Source organism: Polyodon spathula, chromosome 1 (genome assembly GCF_017654505.1).
Source record: "Polyodon spathula isolate WHYD16114869_AA chromosome 1, ASM1765450v1, whole genome shotgun sequence".
Lineage (NCBI taxonomy): Eukaryota > Metazoa > Chordata > Actinopteri > Acipenseriformes > Polyodontidae > Polyodon > Polyodon spathula.
The window spans coordinates 61,176,172-61,192,770 of NC_054534.1; the positions used below are offsets into that span (position 1 = coordinate 61,176,172).

At 37.0% G+C, this 16,599-nt stretch overlaps 1 protein-coding gene across 1 annotated transcript; it reads left to right on the forward strand.

Annotated features, from left to right (window-relative positions):
• Positions 1-980: 980 nt before the first annotated feature.
• LOC121320508 (caspase-3-like) lies at positions 981-10,296 on the forward strand. The gene is made up of 7 exons (XM_041258902.1): positions 981-1,103; positions 2,192-2,282; positions 2,621-2,760; positions 3,608-3,736; positions 4,877-5,052; positions 5,609-5,726; positions 7,604-10,296. The coding sequence occupies exons 2-7, from the start codon at positions 2,203-2,205 to the stop codon at positions 7,831-7,833; spliced, it is 873 nt and encodes a 290-aa protein (XP_041114836.1). The 5' UTR covers positions 981-1,103; positions 2,192-2,202; the 3' UTR covers positions 7,834-10,296.
• The last annotated feature ends 6,303 nt before the right edge of the window (positions 10,297-16,599 follow it).

A 16,599-nucleotide genomic window follows, 5' to 3' on the forward strand; every position in this document is an offset into this window, starting at 1 on the left:
CAAATTAAAACATTTAATCAATTTAAGGCTGTTTAAATTAGTTTGAAATTACATCAGGTCAATATGACCCAAAACATAACAGATGTACCTAAATTCTGAACATAATAGGAGGGTTAACAGGGATTGTTTGATTTCTTAAAGCATGACTTAAAATGTATACTATATTCTGACTAATTCCATTACAATATATTCCTAATGTTTGCTACTTTAGTAAAAAAAAAATAAAAAAAAAAAATAGCATATTATTATTATTATTATTATTATTATTATTATTTATTATTATTATTATTATTATTTGCACAGGAAATAGTTCAGGCACCTACATACCTATGGCCCATTTGTTGTTTAAGGGAACAGTCTAGGTCACACAACGGCTTACTATTCTTTTTAGTGAAATTGTTCAATTTCCAGTTAAAATGTATAAGTAAAATATACAATTCCTATATGAATACAGGGTGCAAGGGCATGGTATTAAATACAATTAAATTGAGAACTTGCACACTAGTTATACAGTGAAATAAAATCTGTTTTTCACGGCATCGAACATAACATTATCTAACTAACATCGCTGGGAACTGGTTGTGAACGTATGAAATATGAATGATATATTTCAAGGTATAAGTTGTTCCCTTGTTATATAAATTTATGTCTATGAAATCAACTGAATTTATTTTATATTTAATCCAATAATTACATCTTTTTAAAAATGTATTTATTGATTTATTTTATCAATACATTATTCAGGTTCAGATCCGCAGAAACTATCTCCAAGCAGCACACTCTGTCCTAAAAGCTTCGACTTTTTTAAAACACGTTATTTCAAAACAATTTACCTGCTACCCAACGTTCAAGAGATAAGCCATTAATTTAAGACAAAAAAAAAAAAATTACGCACGACGCAGCGTGGCTCAAACAACTTTGACTTTCTCTGCCTCTTGGTTGACATAAACCGACTCGGAATCGACAACTGCGCTAATCTGCTTAGGTGACTCAATGAGAGGAGGGGCTTGGAGGGTCGACACGAAAAACAAAACCGAGGCATAACGAAAGGGTAAAAGCACTGTTCATAAAGATCTCGAACAAGGAAGCAGATCGTCCCATTTGTAAGTATAAGTATTTCTTTTTTTTTCAGTATGAAAAACATTGCAACATTTTATTGTACAGTTGTTGTACATCATGTTATTTAATTACGTTTTTTTTTTCCCTCAGGATAATTTAAAACCAAACTCGTAATTAAAATTGCCGATTTGATAAGAAATACTATATTCAGAGGAACGTGTCACATTTGTTACATCTACTGTAAATATAACTCCTGACCAAAATTCCAAAGAAGGGATTTATTAAGTTATTTCCATACAGTGTTTGCTTTAACACCCTTTAACTCAAATTCATGACATCAGAGTTTTAGTTTTACTATCATTACATACTATAGTAAAAAATAATAATAGATCTCTAGTAATATTCGTGAAGTTACATGTCATGTAAAAAGTGAAAAGTTAATTGGACCATAAAGGGGCAGGAATTATTTATGAAACATTACGAAATATAAAAGTGAGCCTCTACAACCCTTTCTTTTGGTGTTAACACCAGGGTTTTGCAGTGTCATGCCAATGAAATGTGTTAGGTGTCATATGGAAATTGAAAGAGGCTCTAACTTGCAAGGAGATTTAAAAAAAGGAAGGGAAACCAAAAAAAAAAGTATTATTTTAATTGTGTATTTCAAACTGTGTAAAAAAAAAAAAAACACCTGTACAAAAAAAGAAATGTCAAAAAAATATTACAAAAACACTTAAAAAAATAATGCACATGAAGCACAGATAACAGTCTGTGACTCGCACAAAACCATTTTTAGATAAAAACAAAAACATACACATTTGTGACCTGACGTTGTTGCTTTCCTTTCCATTGTACTGGTCGCCCTGTCTTCACAAGATAACAAACATAGTGACCTTATTATGTTAAACACGCCTTTGTCATATTTAAGACCGCTTGGGGAATATCTGCCTGGTTTATATTCACGTGACTAAACATGACATCACCAGCATGTCTGTTTGCAGTGGAACAGCAGCTGCTATTGGCTATGTAGCTCACTTAGCAGCAAAGATGTAATGTAACCATGAGTACAGGAATAGTCCCATTAGAAGCCAGTGTTATCTTCTGAGTGTCTCACAGAATATTTTCTTTCTTTTAGAAGAACAAATAATGGCAGAGACAAAGGACTTAAAAGAAGATCTTAAGTCTGGAGGAGATGCGGTAGATGCTAATCCTGTTACTGTAAAAGAGTAAGATGCTATTGTGTTTATTGTCTTATTTTGTTGAAAGATTGTAGATGAGCTTTTTTGACATTATTGTAAAGCTCATTTCCATAGATCATTGTCAAACTTGAGAGCCTTTGCTTAAATTACTATGTATTACTTATGGCACTGTGTGGCATTTTTTAACAGACCTCATTAGTTTTGAAAAATGACAGTTGGATCGGTATCACATTTAAAAAAAAAAAGTTCTAAGATAGCAGTTTGAATTGTGGAGAAGAGGTTTTGTGCAAACCGTTGAACTCCCCAGTTGCATTGCTGCTCCACTTACTGTACTATGGGTCTTGAAATGCATCTTCTTCCTCTAGGACCATTGAGCAGCCCCAAGATGAAGACATGCAGGGGGATGTCAAGCCAGACCATGCACACCCCTACAGATATAACATGAACTATCCAAGCATCGGCCAATGTGTTATCATTAACAACAAGAACTTTGATAGAAAGACAGGTACTGTATATTATATACTCAATTTAGGACCTAAATGCTACCTTCATTTCTAATGTCACTATGTAGGCTTCATTATTTATTTAGTTTTTTAGGAACCATTTAATTGATTTAATGGATTATTTTATTACTTTGTTCCCAGATGTGATTGTTATTATTGGTCAACTTATTAAAACAAAGAAACGTCATACTACAGAAATAAGAAACTAGTATGTGGCGCTCCCTGTCACTTTGACTAAAATTAAGGTGAAATAAAGATGACGTGCCATCAATTTCCAGTTGTTCTGCTATTTCTTGCCATGTGGCATCCTTCTTTTTAACTATGGACACTGCCCTCATAAAGAACGTTATATTTGTCGACTTTAATAATTCAGTTCTCATTGATGTCCGTTTTTTAATTTTTTATTTCTGTGGTAATCTCTGCACCAGCGAGACAGTCACAGTCTGACAGGCACTACATTTGACCTTATTTCTGATTGGTCCATTGCGACACAAATAGCTTGTGGCGCAAATAGAAATAAAACAAATGTATTTCTAAATTAGCTCGCTTCGTTCACGCTGCTTGCTATGGCTGCCTTGTGCATTGCTACATTTAAATCAGTAGGTTTCATTGTTTTTTATTCGCTCGCTGACTTCATTCATGTCCGGTGTGCATAGCCCTTAGTAGGTCCATTTAATAAACCCAAGGACCCTGCAGCAGAAAAATATGTTTTCATTAAGTCTGTACTAACTATATATTAAAACCTATATTTACCATACAGCAGAATTCACAAATACTGTGTCTTTTAAAACTAAGGAACTAGAGTGTATTCCTGTATATGTGTGAATAATTTCTTTCCGATTCTAACAGAAATGAATACTCGAAATGGAACAGATGTGGATGAAGAAAATCTCTCCAGTTATTTCAAAATGCAGGGTTATGAAGTAAAGGTTTTCAAAGACCAGACCTGCAGGCAGATTGAGCAATGTTTACAATCGAGTAAGTGGAAAATTTCTGGGGTCTAGGGAGAAATCCCATCATGTTATGCGAATTACCATCCAAGCAGAATTCTAGCCAAGATGGATTTTTTAAATGTTAAATAATTAAGCAGGAGAACCTGAAAAAGAGTGCTTTACTGTCTATTAAGGCCCACCTCATGCCGTTAAATGCATTAAAAAAAGAACTTTTTTTTTTTGGTCTGTTTTTTATGCAGCACTAGTTTTTGTTGCTAATTAATCCAAAGTTTTCCTCAGTAATCCATGAGTAATGTGGTTTGCTCAGAATTCCGTATGTTGTCTGATAGCCTTCGGGCTTCAGTATCCCTGCGTTGCATCGTGGGTATTTCCGATAACCTAAATAATGACGCGATACTTAAAATAAATAAATAAATAATCAAAATTTAAAAAATCTTTTACTTATATGGAGCTGTTGTTCAGTTCAGGTACTTCCTATAGAAAAAAAACAGTCTATGTATGTTTAAAAAAGGATGTAAAACATATATAGAATAAAAGTACCGGTAACTTTTTATTTTTTAATTAGGGGATTTACGTAAACTTGTTCTCGACTTAAAAAAAAAAAAAAAGAACGTTTGTATTATTATTATCTTTTTTAAAAAAACATTATTTGTTATACTAAATTTTAATAGATTAATTAAATGTATAGGACAGCAAGGAAGCAGACTTAACCTACAACAACATTCAGAGGGTGTGTATCAGAATGGATTGTATTTATGTATTTTCAGGTTGATTTGGAACAGAGATTTAAAATACATTTGAGGTCCTTTACCAAAGATTTGTGTCCTCATATTGCCCAGTCAGGTCAAATGAAGTCTCTAATATGTTTTCTAATAGTAATTACACAAAGCAGACATTTACCTTGGAGTCTTTAATAGATATTTATATACAATATAATAATCTAATTCCCTCCCACCTCCGTACCAAAAATTGTAGGCATATGTTCAGTCACGTTAATGTAATGTGCTGTGTTGTTGAGTCAGTTATTTTCCTGTTCCCTTCACTTGAGAAAATCATATGTAGACCTAAGTGGGAAAATTTACACACTTTTTAATAAAAAAAAAAAAATAAATAAGTAAAACGTTATATTCTCAATATGCCTGTCAAGTTTAACATTGTGTTTCAGTTGCCAAGGAAGACCACAGCAAAGAGGCCTCTTTTGTGTGCGCGCTGCTGAGCCACGGAGATGAAGGGGTGATTTATGGAACGGACGGTTGTATCGAAATCAAAAAATTGACCAGCTTTTTCAAGGGACACAACTGCAAGACATTGGTTGGCAAGCCTAAATTGTTTTTCATACAGGTAATAGTTATTATTTGAGAACATAAAATAAAAATCCATGATGAGTCCATGTTAGAAACTAGAGCTTCAAAATATCACAATTAGATTATTTTTTACTTGTTAGGATTAACTCTGTGTATCTATGTGACAAAGCATAGGCTCTGCACATGGGGGTGCATGTGTGTGTTTGTTGGCTGGCGGTCATCTTGGTGAAGGGAAGTCTGGAACCAAGTTGGCCGCCATTTGCACAGCCACATGGTTTGGATTGTTTAGTTAGTTAATTAATTAATTGGTTGATTGAGTGGTAGAGTGTGGAATGTGGCCAGGTGGTGATTGGTTGAATGGTTCATTGTGAATCAACCCCTGGCCACATGGTATAAAAGAGAACAAAGGATATTTGGTTGAACTAAACTGCAGTTTCTGTGTCTGGGTTCACTTTCAAAGGGCGTAGACCAGCCTTGCCTGGATGCCAAGCCACAATCTAGTTAATGTCCAGTTTAGCTTTAGGTAGACAATGTATGAGTTAAATAACTCAAATATTTTGGACTATTAATTTGTTGTTTTATTTCTTGATTAGGCTTGTAGAGGAACGGAGCTAGATGGAGGTATTGAAGCCGACAGTATTGAAAGTGACAGCTCTCCCATGAGGATCCCTGTTGAGGCTGACTTCTTGTACGCGTACTCCACTGCTCCAGGTACATTTCATCCAATTTTCTGACTTTAAAAATGGCTTAATACCAAAGGAAGCTATAGCAGAAGGATCACATATTGTATAGATCTTTCTCTCTGTCTCCTAAAAGTAGATTTGTAGATCTGACTAAAGACAAAAGAAGATGTGGAGAGATTCCAAAGCTACAAGCTTCTTACATATGTACAGGCTATCTTTACTATTCCGAACCCTTCTTATAACAATTACCGGTTTTTAATGATCCCAACAGAAAACACTGTTTTTTTTTCAATGCAAATTAGCCCTATTAGAACGATCACATACAGAATCGACCCGGATACAACAATCTCAGTACTGGCTGACACTGAACTTTCTCAAGTATCAAGTGTGTTATTCTCTCAGTGAAAACAAAGACCATGGTTGACTAATTCAAAGATAAGGCTAATTCAAAGATGACATATTGTAGTACAAATCATGCATGACGAATGCAATCGTTGCCTGTCATTCATCTTCACACAAACTGCAACCAGGCAACGGGCATGAGGAGCAATTTACACTGGATAGTTTTTTCAAGAGAAAGGACATGTAGCTACTTTATTCAGCATGTAAGTGTACATGGTTTCCTTTTTCATTTCTTTACTGTTTTCTTTTAAACATACCTGTAGCAGGGTGATAGCCCTGTCACAGGGGAAATTAGTGTTGGTGTAATTTATATGTGGAAACAGGTTTGTTTTGTGTGCTTTTTGGAATTGTTATGTTTGATCAAATGATTGTTTACAAACGGGCGCTCGATTTGAGACTTGCTGCCTTCTAGGTTTGGTTGAGAGGAAGGGCAGCGAGTGATTGGCTGTGCCGGTCCTCAATCAGGTGTAGCAGGTTCCTGGAGCGGGACGCCTCATTCAGTGAGGCTAGCACGCGCCCTGTGTGGCACTTTTTATTTGTAGTTTTTGCACTGTGTTTTATTTTGCCTTTTTGTACAGTCTTCTGTATGTGTCCTCTGTGCATTACCATCGTTGGTCACGTCACATGACCTGTTTGTTTACTTTCTGTTTTGTGTTTAATAAGACCTGTGCCATCGTTTCAACTCCAACTCTCTCTGTCTTGCAATGCCGTTACCCACAAATGTGATACGAGTACCTTGTCACAATACTGTTTAAGTTCTGATCAATGTGAAGGAATTTTCATAAAAATACTAATATATAGAATTATTCTAGAAATATAGTCATTATTCTAATATAGAAAAATGCCAAACCCTCTTATAGTGAACACCCTGATGTAACAAACATTTCTCCAGGTCCCATGGGGGTTTGTTATAGTGAAGTTAGCCTGAATATATTTTAAGTTAGCCTGCATATATTAAATGACAGTATAATAAAGGCATCCACCATATTTATACAAAACCAAAGGGGAAGTCTCAATGGGGATCTTTTTGATTATTTTTAAGTCTAAAATATCTGAAATGCATTATTTTCTTTACATGTTATAGACATGTTGTGCCATTGATCACATGATCAAAAAGATTGTGTTACAAGCGTATGTAGAGGTTAACTGTCGACTCTGCAAGGATTCCTTAGTGGCTGTAAATATATGTGCACAATGAAAATGTGAGGGGCGTGCCAAGATCGTGTGTAAGTACAGTATATGTAGGGTTAACAAGAGCAGAAGTTATATAAGACAAATTCAGTTTGAATGAGGCGTCCCATTAAGGTTAAAATGATCTTGCAGAATTTGTCAATACATGGGTTGCAGGTAACCCTTTTAGCTTTGACATCAAATTCTAACCCTACTCTCCTTAGTATATTTTTTGTAAGAATTGTTTTTTTGATCTGCTTCTTAATGATGACTAATTTGGTATTAACAGCATGGCAGGGGAAGTATGTTCCTAACATGCTTGTTCATTTGCAGGCTACTATTCCTGGAGAAACAATGTGAGTGGCTCCTGGTTCATCAAGTCTCTGTGTGATATGCTGAGCAAGTACGGCAGGGAGCTGGAGCTCATGCAAATCCTTACACGGGTCAACCACAAGGTGGCACTGGAGTTTGAGTCATCCTCATACATTCCAGGCTTCAATGAGAAAAAGCAGATTCCGTGCATCGTCTCTATGTTAACCAAAGAGGTGCATTTCTCACATTAATTTGTAACAAGAAAATGTCAAAACCTTACAAAGACAACAAAGAATACATTAACTGGGAAAAACAACTGTATCTATACCAACAGGCTCTTACTGTTAAGCTGTGAAAATACAAATTTTAACCACTGAATAGGTAAGGGATGCAAATTTGTTAAACAGATATTAAAAGTAGGGGTTATAATTGATTAATGATTAATCACACCTGTGGGCTTTGACTGATACCTTGTCTACCGGAGTGTGGAACTGTATCACAAAAATGTACGCGAAACAGAAATCTTGAAAAATGTTGAAGGGTACATCCAAAGATATTCTGTATTACCAAGATACTCAATTCCGGCTTTACTTGCGGCGTGCAAGGAATCATGGGATATAAAGAGAGCTTGGGGTCTGTTTTTCTATTCATGCCTTTGGAGAGGGGTCGGATTGGGATTTAAAAAAAAAAAAAAAAAACTTTTGGAGCCTGTTTCACTGTTGCCCAGGATCCATGGAAACACATACTACTTTGATGAATGATGACATAACGCAACTGATAAGAAAAAGTAACTGCATGCACAGTTAAGATTACAGGTGTTCTAGTGCTGTGTAAAATCGTTTTTGTGGTTGCAGCTTCATGTTTACATGTAGCAAAATAGTTTATTTACTGGAGTTGTATGGTAATAAGCATGTGCGGTAAACAGCGTTATGTTAATACTTTATATAACTTGTAATTGTCTTTCAGTACAATTTTATATCACTAGCAGACAGGTGTGATTAATCTATCATAGATTGGATGATGACTCGATCAACAGAAAATATCAAGATCAAAACCCCTAAATTTAAAAGTGAATTTATTGAACAGAAATACAATTTGTGAAATACAGGGCCGTATTTATAACAATTAGGGCTCGGCTGGTACTCGTACTAGTTATTGCCTTTTAAGAAGCATTTATCAGCAGGCATTAAATAAGTCCATTCACTAATGTGTTGATTTCAAAACAACAAACCATGTGCTTCCCTCAACTTTACAATTGATTTCTTAATCAGTGGCAACTTCCACATTGAGTGTTTTAAAAGCCACTCAGAAGCAATTTGGGAACTTAACATTTTTACTGCCATACCGAGACGGACATGGATTTATTTAACACCTGCTAATAAATAATTCTTAAAGGCAATTACAAGTGTGAGTATCAGCAGACGCCTAATAACCTTGCATGCTTATTTTATTTTTATGGAGAGCAATTGTATGTATTGTGGCTTACTGTATGTTGGGTGCACTTCAACTCTTACCAGTTTTAAAGGGATACTTAATTACTCCTCATCAACTTGAATAGCCATTTCTGTTAGACTGTTTAAGGGGGACTTTATAAATCTTGTCTTTATATTTCTAGTCATTTTTTTTGTCATTGTGTTGTTTTTATCTGTCATTAAATGAAATGTCTGTTTAGCAGGAAACTCTTCTGCTTTTCTTGGAATCGGTTTCCATTTCAGTTTTACAACTCATCCTGAACAATCTGAATGTATCACCAGCATATTTAGGTAGCATTTAAACCACCTCAAGGTTAATGGTGTATCAGGGAGATTTATCCTTTAAATAAATAGACTACAATATTCTGGAGATGAATATGAAAAGTAGACTTTTTAGAGGAGCCAATTTGCATTGTGATATATCTTAAACTAGGCACCTGCTGTATGCACAATCTTTATTTCTATCACTAGGATATTATAAGTAAATTAAGTCACACTTTTCTCAAACTACTCATTTAAAAATATTATCTGAATAGTTTGTTGCCAACCTTAATAATATATATTTAAAAAAAAAAATGAAATTCCTTCTGACATTTCTGTACTGTAGGAGGTTCAAACACTTGACTAAATATTTTTAAGTATTTTATCAGACTTTCGCAATTAGATATTTTGCTGTGGGAAATTTGTAAGACCATAAATCCAATATTGGATTTTATAGTACAGAATTTGTGTATCCTACCTAAAAAAAAAAAAAAAAACCCAAACATTTCAAATGCTAATGTAGAAAATAAGCAACAATGCATACTACAGTAGATTATTGTGCCACTCAAAAATGTGATCAAGAGGAATGGCACACAATCCCCCAAACATCTATTTCAGTCACATTACTATTAGATGTTTACCTTCACAATAATGTTCTATTTTCCTTGAAGAAACAAAGGTCTATCTTAATGACATAAATTATGGTAGATGTAAATACCACCACTCTTTGAAAGTGTATGATGTGGGCAAATTACTCGCAGTGAAAAAAATGGCCCTTTAACTCTATTAATTCAGCTGAGGTTTAAGGACTGGGAACAGAGCACAAGCTATTATTTCTAGACTAATAACTGTATGTTATCTGTTTTTTTTAAAAACATTTTTAGTGTTAATTTAGTGTGCTGTTATCTATGCAAAAATGTTTTTTTTTGTGTTTCTGTAAGGCAAACGGGAAACATTTACAATAAAGAGAATTGTCTGAAATTTGTTTGAAATGTGTTTGGCTCGGTTGCTGCCTTGCTCTTGGCGTTTGCCGTTGGTAGCCCTTAAAAGGACGGCGGCTGTCGGGACCTTGGATGTGTAGGAAATATTTGCAGTGATGGCAGCGACTATCGCGCTGGCTTCCTGCCGCTATTTCAACCCTGGCCGACGCCTTTTGCAGGAGCCCTTGAAGGGGCTGGCATGTACCAGGGTTCCCACGAAGGTTTTGGGGGTGGTTCCTCTAGAAGGAGCGGCCTGCCTGACCCTTAGGTCACCATCCCTTTCGCCAGATCCAGCCGCCCTCTTGCCTGTTGAAGGAAATCTAACCCCAGGATGCATTGGTCCTGGATGTCAGCAACCTGAAAGCGGTCAGCTGCAGCTGCAGTCACCCTCTCCCTCGCATCGGGGATAGTTGTCCCATCACTGTCCGCAGTTGCACCATCGTAGTTGCCACTTTAGCCTGGCTGGTCTGGTCAGCTTGCTGAAGGATGTTGGATCTGACCAGGGTGACAGTGGATCCAGTGTCTATAAGTACGGTGAAGGGCGCTTCCCCAACAAAGCTGAGAGCCAGGTGGCGGTGGCAGTCCGGACCGTTCTACCATGTCCTGTTGAATGGCTCTGGGCTGCGTCACCTTCCTCTTGTTCGACCCATCGGTCGGTGGGTTGCGATCGACCACCTATCTCTTCCCAGGTCACGCCCTCCCATTCTTGGGTGAGTTTCAGAGCAGTCTGTAGCAACCGGGGCTTAGCAAGGCGCAGGTGCTTGAGGAGCTCACCCGGTCCCATGGCTTCAAAGAACTAGAACCGGGCTTGCTCCTCTTGCTCTTGGGTGGCAACATTCTTCCAGCTGGGCAAGTTCCACCTTGCATTCCTGGATATACCAGGACAATTGCTCCATCTCGACGCTCGTCTCTACATCTCCTAGCCGCTCCTGCTTGATGCTCGGGTGGTCCATTCTTGATCTCACTGCTGACGCCAGTGAGGTATTCTGCGCAGGCAGGTAAGGAAGAAGGGAGACAACGTGCAGAAATCAGTTCCAAATCTTTTATTTCGGGACGCTAATCTCTAGCACCCACTCAGAGACCACTGCTCTGACTGCTTCACTGCTTTCAGGAAGGCAACCAAATCAGGACAGCAACAACAACACATAATTGGCGGTGCAGGGCCCTTTTATAACATAGCCCCACCCCTTTATGTTAATCGGGTGCCTGAGCTTTACATACATCCAATTACACATAGACACAGAGACAGGGTTATACAAGCAAACGACTGGAAAGGGAACACAGTAAGAACACAGTACAAAACATATTTGCAAGGATCGCTACTATATATATATTGTATTTTAACGCACAAAATAGAGAATATTTAAATGCAGTAGGCTACCTTGAAACTTTCAATGATGTTGAAATAGAACTCCCCTCAGAACTGTATAATTAAATGAATCTGTAATATTAGTATGTATATAGATGTATGTTCTTGTTACATTTTCAGTGAAGCGATTTCAACTGAGGGAGTCTGAGGGACTACGGGGACTATATAAAAGAAAGCTAAGCGCGAGCAAAATTAAAATGTGAACTGTTGGAGTCATTCATTTGAAAGTAACGATAGATCTTAAAAGCTTGACAGGGAAGTGATATGGGATGGGAGAACACTCAGGAACACTTGTGTGCCAGAGTCATGACGGCATTAGGAGGCATATTCACAAAGCATTTACCACTGCTCACTGTGCACCATTTATTTGAAAAACAAACTTCTAACAGAATTTGTGGAAAAAAACAAAAACAAGTACGGTACATTCAGGAACTTATAAAATAACCACTTGTGATATTTGTTTGAAAATGTGTAACAGCAACATTTAGTTTTTTAAAACAATAAAGAAAATAGTATTCCTAATAATTTCTTGAGGAAATATACATAATGAAACTGAGATAGAGGTTGATTAACTTTTCAACAGACGTACGTATAAGAAGTTTATTCCAGTACCGGTTGTAGGAATTACTACTTTAATACAGTCGGCACGCCTAATCAGGATTCTCGGGATTGCTTCTAAATGGATACAGCTCTGGGGGTTCTTCCCATTGGTATTTATGTCGTTTAGTTGTGATACAGTATTTTTACATGAAGGACAGAGGTCGCTTTTCAAAGCAAGTCACGTCGCGTAGCACAGACCTGTGACTTGCGTAAACTGCGTTTAACTCGTGAAGAAGTTGATTCCTGTGGTTTCTCAGGCTGCTGTTGTTTTGTTTAGGAATTAAACAAAACAAAAATAACATTGACTCGTATTTTAAATTGTGTATTTAGCATTTAATCATAATGTGATGAGATTTAATTATTTTTATCTTCATTAAGAATCAGGTCGTCTCAGCTGCTTATTCGGGATATTTTTCCTGCTCCTTAGGCGTCCCGATAAAGCAGCACTGACCGGACGTTGTTGGTGATAAAGGACAGTCCGAAGTCTGAATGAAGGCCTTGAAAGGACACCGTTGTTGTCATACTAGCCTTAATGCAAAACAGTATAAAAACTCAAAAAAGCTGACAACTGGAATTGGCAATGTCTTCTGCACATGATTTATCAAATGCAACTTTTATTATGGAAACGTAAAAGTTACATCCAACTCCTCCCTCCAGAAATCCTGAGAAGATTCGATGGACCCGATTTTTTGCTACAAATATAGTACAGCTTACCCAAGCATTGGCCAGTTTATTATAATTAACAACAAAACCTTTCTGCGGACGACAGGTACTGTATGTGTGCCTACCAGTGCAAAACTAACAATCTAAGTGTGTGTCCTCAGTTTCTGCTATCCACATGCGGTGCAAATACTGCTTATTATATTACATGGATATAACACTGTAAATAAAGTGTACTTTTTTTTTTTTTTTTTTTATAGAACAACACATACTGTATTTGTTTCTTTATAAATTTGCTTTTGTATTGAGCTATGGATCTAGCAGCTGTCCGAAAAACAAAGTACCAGAAAATAAGATTTTTTTTTTGTGTGTGTCAGACTAAAGTGATTTAAAATTATTTTAAATATTGGTTATCTCTCCTTAAGAAATCTATGAGCTTTAAAGATTAATTGACTTGTGTTGAATTAATCATTCTTGATTCATAAATTAAAAGGAAATATCTAAATCAAAACCTTAATGCAGGGATCACAATATCTGTGTTTCTAACAGACATGCTTCCTCGGATGGGAAAGGAGAAAGATGGGGAAAATCTTAAGAAAACTTTTGAAGACTTGGGATATGAAGTCAAGGTTTTCAATGACCAGACATGTAATCAGATTGAGAGCCGTTTACTAGTAGGTGACTGTTATTCAGCAGGACTCTATAGGAAGAAATTATAGAACCATTCAGCCTCAATGTGAGGCAGAACAAACCAATCTAAAAAAAGGATTGGCCAAAATGCAAAACAAGCAAGGACCTAGCAGTGAATAATTCCAGGTGTAAATGCATGGCCCTAGGTTGGTTCCAATGAAAACTGTTGTTGAGGTGATATTAGGGCCCTATTATAAAGCAATTGGAAAAGCAAAGGCTGTTTTCCAGAAAGATTAGAATGGTAAAAAAAACAAAAAAACATGGGCCCTCTGTAGTAGTTTGATTTGGGAAGTATATTATATTCCCTGGCCAAAGCATCCATCTTCAGTCTTCTACATAAATAGTGTGTATTCTCATTGAGGATATCGGTGATATTTTCCAATACATGCCAGTATCTTTTTAATAAGAACATATTGTCATGGACTACTACACTGTTTGGAAAGCCAAAAATGTTTTTCATACAGGTATTATTGTTAAGAGCTCACATGAAAAGCTGCTTGATTATGAACATTTTCAAACACAGTATTTGTTCAGGTTGATATTGCTCAATACACAGAACCTACAGTGCACATACTTGTGTGTAGGAAATACATAGCTATTTCTAGCTGTATTCATTTATATGTAGAATGTCTAACCTTATGTTTTGTTTATATGAATTGTTAACTGTCAGGCTTGCAGGGGATCCGGACTAGAGGCAGGCATTGAAGCAGACAGTGCTGAAGAGGAAACACATTATAACATTATAACCTAGTTTAATGAGAATGATTATACAGCAAGCTCAATTTACTGAAATTAACACTGGAGAAACATACAAGCATTTCCTTGTGGGTCACCAATATCTGATTTAGTTCAAACCATGCAGTCTAATTCAATTTAGATTACATAAACAGTAAACAAACAGTAAGACAAAATGTCAATTTTACGTATACAGGAACCACTACACTGAACTGCTAAATAAAGTTACAAAACACTGGTTATGCTGTTTAATAGGGTAATGCAGCGATATGCTGTTATAGGGTTAGACTGAGTACTAATTTTAACAGAGTGGAATCAAATAGTATATATATATATATATATATATATATATATATATATATATATATATATATATATATACAATTATGTATTTGAAAATGGCTAGTGCTTTATTTGTGAACATACTGTTTCTTAACAATGCTGTGCACTGTACTATTTAAAACTATTTATTCATTTTCTAAAACGTTAATGGATTGCAACAGAAACAGCACTTCTGTTTATCTGAAACCACATGCTTGACAATCACATTACCTGCTGCTAGTCAGCTATTCGGAGACCCCTGTATTTCAAGGTGTGTCCTTCCCTTCTTCCTTTTTTCTCATATTCTCATACTGCTTTTGGTTCACTGGTAGGCTATTTATCCTTCAGCGTAGCCTCTCCTGTAAGGATTGTAAGGTTATTGTTGCTGGTTACTTTTCTTGGAGGAGCATCAACAATTTATTTCTAAGGTTTACAAATTTAGTTTTGCTAAAATGGAAACATCTGTTACTGTCTCTCCAGTCACAAGGAAAACTCAAAGAGAACACTAGTAAACCTGATGGACATCATTATTAAATTGGTTATTTTTGTTTGTACAAGACCTTCACGAAATAGGAATAAAAGAATGTAACACAATTTTTGTTCCTGGGTAGTAAGTGTTATTTCCTAATTGCTTATGCCTCAGAAGTATAGAAAATGGCTATTATTCCCCACAAACTTTACTTTTGTGACCAGGACAGTGATATTTTGAAATGTACCTATTTCCAATGAGAAAACAGGCAAATTTGTGTCTTTTCGTTCACATAAAGTCAGAAAAAAAACAACATATGAATCCAAATTAACATGTATTTATACTAAAGTAATACAAAAATGACTACAAAAGATTTAGAAGTGAGTAGTTTTTTGAGATTTACGATTATACTGTAAATCACTTTCACAAATCAGCCCCCAAATGTAGTCTCCCATCATGTTCTCGTTATACTGTCCTTGGTAGCGGCGTTCAAAGTCCAGTATATCCTGGTGGAAGCGCTCGCCTTGCTCCTCCGAGTATGCTCCCATGTTCTCCTTGAATTTATCAAGATGAGCATCAAGGATATGGACTTTGAGGGACAGCCTACAGCCCATTGTGCCGTAGTTCTTCACCAGAGTCTCAACCAGCTCCACATAGTTTTCAGCCTTGTGATTGCCCAGGAAGCCCCGAACCACTGCGACAAAGCTGTTCCAAGCCGCTTTGTCCTTACTAGTGAGCTTCTTGGGGAATTCATTGCACTCCAGGATCTTCTTTATCTGTGGTCCGACGAAGACACCGGCTTTGACCTTTGCCTCAGACAGCTTAGGGAAGAAGTCTTGAAAGTACTTGAAGGCTGCCGACTCCTTATCTAGAGCTCTGACAAATTGTTTCATAAGGCCCAATTTGATGTGCAGTGGTGGCATCAGCACCTTCCGGGGGTCCACCAGTGGCTCCCACTTGACGTTGTTCCTCCCCACAGAGAACTCGGTCCGCTGTGGCCAGTCCCACCTGTGGTAGTGCGCCTTGGTGTCCCTGCTGTCCCAAAGGCAAAGATAGCAGGGAAACTTGGTAAAACCGCCTTGGAGACCCATCAGGAATGCCACCATTTTTAAGTCTCCTATGACCTCCCAGCCATACTCATCATACTTCAAGGCGTCCAGCAAGGTTTTGATGCTGTTGTAATCCTCTTTGAGGTGCACCGAGTGAGCCAGGGGAAGAGACGGGTACTTGTTACCATTATGGAGCAGCACGGCTTTGAGGCTCCTGGATGAACTGTCAATGAAGAGGCGCCACTCATTCTGGTTACAGGTGATTCCGATTGCCTCGAACAGACTGATCACATTGCGGCAGAAGCAGAGCCCATCTTGATGGGTGAAGAAGCTGGAAAAAGGTTGGTGACGCTTCCTCTGATCTGCGACTTGCACACTTTCATACAACAAGTTCCACTGCTTGAGCCTAGA

What these genes read in the sequence shown, in the direction of transcription:
- LOC121320508 (XM_041258902.1), top strand. Translation starts at nt 2,203, where the DNA reads ATGGCAGAGACAAAGGACTTAAAAGAAGATCTTAAGTCTGGAGGAGAT. An exon ending in AATCCTGTTACTGTAAAAGA is followed by an intron (nt 2,283 to 2,620) that starts GTAAGATGCTAT and finishes TTCTTCCTCTAG; the next exon opens with GACCATTGAGCAGCCCCAAG. An exon ending in TGAGCAATGTTTACAATCGA is followed by an intron (nt 3,737 to 4,876) that starts GTAAGTGGAAAA and finishes ATTGTGTTTCAG; the next exon opens with TTGCCAAGGAAGACCACAGC.